At 40.9% G+C, this 6,000-nt stretch overlaps 1 protein-coding gene across 3 annotated transcripts in view; it reads left to right on the top strand.

Annotated features, from left to right (window-relative positions):
* Positions 1-6,000, top strand: part of arap2 (ArfGAP with RhoGAP domain, ankyrin repeat and PH domain 2) — a 172,886-nt gene that overhangs the window by 118,551 nt on the left and 48,335 nt on the right. For all 3 annotated transcript variants that reach the window (XM_042222247.1, XM_005925826.3, XM_014334712.2), the window contains exon 16: positions 3,467-3,611. In XM_042222247.1, coding sequence (XP_042078181.1) covers positions 3,467-3,611 — 145 coding nt within the window. The remainder of the gene's footprint in view (positions 1-3,466; positions 3,612-6,000) is intronic.

The raw sequence follows: 6,000 nt of genomic DNA, 5'->3' as shown, positions 1-6,000 counted from the left end.
TACATACAAATAGAAATTGGTCGCTTTCAAATGGAGATGATGAATCTTTAGCTGTTGGAATAACTCTTTTCTTGGAAGTGAAGTGGGGTCAAAAGAAAAGTATTTTTTAATGCCACAGTAAGCAGTTAGGTATTAGTCACTGCATTTTTAAAGCTGTTTACAGAATTGTGTCCAAATAGGTTTTTTTTCTTAGACAAAAGACACAAAGAAAAGTCAGAAAGAGCCACAAAGAGAGGCAGTGCAAGGGTGAATAGAGCAAAACTGACATCCTCCTTTTCCCATGCTTATCACATCCTTTTTCTTTTAACAGCCAGTTGTAGACACTTCCTTTTTATTGGAACTATATCTGTTCCTTCAGAAACATCACACACAGTTGGCAGTGGAATGCACAATTAGCATATTCATGAGATGAATACAGTGGAAACTTTGGAGTCGCAAGCGACAGGGGGTGTGGGGTGGGAAGCTGTTTGTGTGTGTGTGTGTGCGTGAGTGTGTGTGAGTGAGTGTGTATGTTTGTTGCGGAACAAAAAAGCAGATGGCACGGTGACTTTGAAAATCCAAAATTAGGTATGTTTTCATGAACTTCATGCTCATTGGCTATGTAAATCGCACAGTCAGACAGTCATGAAAGACAATGTTGTGTGTGTTTTCCAGCTTTTCCTCTGAGATCATGTTTGTTGATTGAAATCTGCTTGCTGCTTGGAGTCTCTTAACAGTTCTAATTTTGAGAGTGTGTACATCTTTGCGTGCATGCGTTTGTGCGTATGCCCTCACATGCTGTGTATATTATATTTTATTGAAACTGACGTGCGGTCTTCTTAAATAACTGCCACGTGGACGCAGATCTGGCTTTGAACAGTGAGATGTTCCTCACGCCATGCCAGAACTACTTTTGATCATTTAAAAATGGAGACCACAGTCTTTCTGCCCAATTTGGACTCAACTTACATCATTTCTGAAAGGCTTTTTAAAATGTTGTGCTTTAACCACAGAGGACTCTCATGGATGTAGGGAAGGAGGACATGCAGAGGGTTGGTGTGACACAAGGGTAGGATGAGACGGAGGCAGGTGATCCTCTGAGGTGACCCCTAAGGAGAGCAGCAGGAAGACGATTTATTTAACTTGAGCAGAATAGCTTTGCTTGAATCACAGTATTACTGGGTCTTGGTGCAGCTGCTCAGTTCCTCCAGTGCCTGAAAAAAGCCACTTCAGGCTCCTTTAACTTAACTTTCTTCTTATTGGCTGTCTCCCAAAAACAGAAGGTCTGATCAGCAGGTGGGTGGGGCATGTGTGCTGACAACCACAACATGCACATCAGATGATGGTGTAAGGATATCCACTTGTAGGTGGTGTGGTACCATTATCTGACTAGTTTGGTTTATGAGTTAATTGCACACAAAGAGAGCGTGTGCAGACGACATGTGACATTTACTCATCTGCTGCAGTTTGTCTGTGAAAACTGCAATAACGTCTAATCTCTGAACTTTTAAACAGTTTTTTTGAAAGTGTTGTTTCGGCTTGCAGAGAGTCATTAGCTGAGTTAAATAAGGTCCGAGTGGTGCTAATTGTCCCGAAGCCAATCACTCAGATTACTGCCACTAATTAATGGCTTTTTCTGACTTTACAAACAATAGACAGTTTATCCAGTTCTATCAAAATGCAAATGTACATTTTACAGTAGAGATAATAAACATATTGAGGTCAAATAAGAGTCCAAGCTACACATTTATCTCAAGGTGGAATCAAGTTTGTGTGTGAAATATATCTCCAAAGATAATGAAGATTATATTGTTATAAGTACAGTTGTGTTATGCATATTGTGTGTGTGTGTGTTTTGTTATTAAACAAACACATTCATCCTCTTACTTTGTTTGCTTGGATCAGAAGCATCCATTGGCTACCAAATGGCCAGTGCTAGCAAACCTCAGGTGGACAAAGACGTGGTCCCCGTACCTTTGTAATACCATGTTTTCCAGGTCTTTATTATTTACAGAGATAAAGTGGGAAAAGCCTTACCACTATAGAGTGATTTAATTACTGTATTTCAAAGTGAAAGTAAATTAATTAAATAAGTCATTTTTAACATGTTAGCCTACTTTTGTAACATAAAGTAAAATCACTGTAAAACTTTAGCAAGTTAAGTAAAGCCTGTAACCACATATTGACAACACAGCAGTGTTTCTCAAACTCAGTAAATGATGTTGATTGATTTCAGCTCTAATCATATTTATATACAAAAAATAAACAGATAAATACATTATTCAGCCAACAATAAAGACTTAATGTGTTTATGATGTTGAATTTTTTAATCTTCAGTCTTGGTGAGGGCCTTTCCTGCTTTGGGACCTGATCAATGGTCAGTTGACTGCTGAGCTCACCTGACTATTGAACAGGTGAAGTCAATAGTCAGCATAACTTTTTCACATCAGGCATGTGACTTATAGCAGCAAGTGCACAGTTGGGGGAAGTTTTGTCAATGATAACTGTTTCATCAGGTTGTTTGCATTAACACCACTGGCACCATGAACTGGCTCATGAAGATCATACTGTTGTGGCCACAGCAATGGTGACTGTTCAGAAACATTACACGGTCCCACCTAGAAGCTCATTATTTAGTTTAGGTAGTGATGGATGAGCAACAGTTAAAAGCATCAGGCATAGATCAGAATATTGTAATGTATATGCAGACAAACCCCTTAACAGTATATGATAAAATAGCTAAGGCCCCAGCCAACCGCATGGTAACCACTGGTCGCTAGGGAAAAATGTGCGTTCCCTGACCAGTTGGCGAGTGGTTGCAGGAGGCTGCTTGCTGCCGGTAGGTGCAGTTGACTGCAAAAAGTTACATGGTGTGGCACAGAAAACTGTTGCTTGTGTTCACCAGCTTGTCTGCAAAACCTTGCTAACCAACTCCTGAATGGTACTGAAACGTGAAGTGGCAACTGTTTGCCTTAAAAGGAAAAGTTGTGCCGGTAAGCTATATCTTTAACTTTGAAGGCAAACTGTCACTGCTTGTAGTTACCAAGGCTTTTGCAGATAAGTTGGTATTTTCAGCGCAAAGCAACAGCGACTGCAACAATCCACTAGCACCAGAACAATCTTTGCGACTCACTTTACCAGTTGACTCCATTTCCCTCTGGGATTCATAAAGTTTGTCTTTTTCTGATTCTGATTCTGACTGCCAGCAACCTCCAGTAACCACTCCCCAACCGGGAAGGTAGTACACGTTTGTCCACAGCAACCAAAAGGCTGAAAACAAAGCGAACTCCGGCAGCAAAAGAGCAGTGTTTTTATCAGTCACCACTTTAATACAAGTTTCAACTAGTGTTTAATTAGTAGTTTCAGAAGCTTTCTTACGTCCTTTTTTCTATCATTGGAATGCACCAATGGATGACTAAGTTCGTAAGTGGCCTGTCCTTATACACAGTATTTGTAATGCTGCTTTCTGTGTATGTGTGAATTTCAGACATGGCACGCCGTTGGTGTACTTTGGAAGGCGGCTTCCTGAGTTACTATGAGAGCGAGCGAAGCCCTTCAGCCATTGGCAGGGTGGACGCCACCGAAGTCATTAGCCTGGCTGTCAACCACACAGAGACGATGACTGGAGCTGGGTATGAATGCACACACAAATCAACTAATTAGTGAAAGTGAGTACATGAAGAAGAAAATCTAAAGGCTTCAGGAAATTACTTCAGTCCAAATCACGGACTAGATTTCAAAACTTTTTGTGTTCCCCTAAGCTTGAACTGATTCTTTTCAAATGAACATCAAACTTATTTTACTGCTGTTATTTTAATATGGGTGTAAGACAGTGCCAGCATTTGTTTTTTTTAATGTATTTCTTAAACATATTGATATTTTTTTAAACTCACAATATGAGCTGTCCAGAGAGAACTCTTAAATAACCTCAAACCTCCCAGAGCAGCAACAAACACCATCACATGTCCTATAGTAGCCCATGAGACTGTAACAGTTCTTTAAACTTCGCTCTTATTGGCTCATTGTCTTACTAAATTAGCCAACCTCTAAGTTTTGCCATGAAACTCTTCCTTAAAATCACCTCGTACAATTTTGGATTTATCATTCCCTCAGTGAATCTATCCAGGCTCCGAGGTAGTGAAGCAAAGCCCAAACCTTGATGCTCCCTCTACTTGTGCTCTATCCCGTGCTGTAATTACATTTTTCAGGGTTTTTTCCCCCCGCTTTCAGACAAAACATTATAAATTTTTGCCTAAACCTTCAACTTGAAACAAATTGAGATATCAGAGGGGGACAATGCTTCCATTAGCATCACTTTTATTCAGTGTTTTCTAACAGTGGAGCTACAAACGCAGATTTAGAGATTTCTGCAGAGATGTTGTGTTTCTACACTTGGCCCACTTTCAGGATTGAACGTTCTGCACTTGGTGTGACTTTGCATGATGCCAGCTATTTTCTTATAGATGATTTGTGTTTTTGTGGGTTGGTTTACACTTTGGTCTTCATAAAGGCGTTTGTAGCTTTTTCTGGCTTTGCGCATCTCTACGAACCTTCGATGACCTTCAGAGTTGTTGCGATGTTTCACACCAATCCGTCTTTATTGTGTGCCATTATTTAGAGCCAGGGACACCTCTGCAAGTCACGCATCCCATCCTGGTCATACCAGATATTCACAGCTTTCCCTGCTGTGCTATTAATGTCGAGCATTTAACATTAATTTAAATCCAGTATGTGGGGACCGCACATAAATTACACTTTGCAGGAGATCAACAAGGTAATAAGGCTTTCATAAACACTCAACATTTAAATTTACTCTTATTCATGCACATCCCTCGTACATAAGCATACGCAGCACAACCCTGCAGTTAAACTGCTTTGAAATGCTTCATTTGCATCCTCTCTACTAAATCATAATTTATGTGATTGTTAAATCTGCTTTAAGGACACACGTGTCACACATACACAAAAGGCATTTTGAATAATTTATTTCTTTTATTGGTTAAAATAATTTTTACCGCACGTGTTATTCATCTATTGCAGCACCACAGCCTGCTTGACGTAGATGTATATCCAGGCTTCTGCTCTGTTTCTTTCCCCTCGTCGTGTGTCTCATTAGCATAACCTCAGACTGAGCATTATTCAGTTTTACAGAACCATCAGGGCTTTATGAGCGCTATGTTTACTATTTACTTTGGTGGGGATGCAGTTTTAACTGCCACTTCCTGTGTTCGTGTTACCGTTCCACCTCACCCCGATTGCGTTCAGCACTCCTCAGTCAGATTATGATGCAGCTACACCACAAAAAACAGCAAAAAAAAGTTGCTTTGACAACAAACTTTTATTTACTTATTTATTTATTTCTTGTGGAAGTGGTACAAACACTCAAAAAAAGAATCAGCAGATGTCCCCATACGTCCCCGCTCACGTGCGTCACACTCCCACTGCATCCTGTATGTGCGTTCATGTGCCTGTCCCCCTGTTCCCGAGCTCGGAGTCTGATAACTGCTTATGATTAAAGCATAAGCCAAGTCCTTAATGATAGCAGCAGATGTTATGAAGAGGAAACAATGCTTTTATTTGTAAATGTTATGTATACAGCCATTAGAGACACATCTGGCTTGCTAAAACTTTGACCTTTTTTAATGAGCTGGACACACACACACACACACACACACTGCCGTGACAGGTTACACTGATAATCATGCGTGTGTGTGTTTGGTGAGTTTTCTACAAAGCAGCATCGACTTGCACCATTTTTAGCCCTGCACATAAATCTCAGTTACAGGTCACGGCGTGACCTCGGCAACAGCTATTATTTCTCCGTCGCTGGCGCTCATAATGGCCGTGCGTTTCACTAGATTAAGCTCTGCCTCGCTCCGTCTCAATCCTGCAACTTCCAGCGTTCCCAGCATGCCCGTGCACGGAGAGAGCCGGGACGTCTCACCTCTCCAATGTCTGCCGCTCATGAATATTAATGTATGCAGATGACACACTCCCACCAGCAGCCTATCACCGCGCTGC

Source organism: Haplochromis burtoni, unplaced genomic scaffold, assembly GCF_018398535.1.
Source record: "Haplochromis burtoni strain Fernald_Lab_line unplaced genomic scaffold, NCSU_Asbu1 Contig_82, whole genome shotgun sequence".
NCBI classification, from domain to species: Eukaryota; Metazoa; Chordata; class Actinopteri; order Cichliformes; family Cichlidae; genus Haplochromis; species Haplochromis burtoni.
This window is presented reverse-complemented; position numbering and strand designations above follow the sequence as displayed.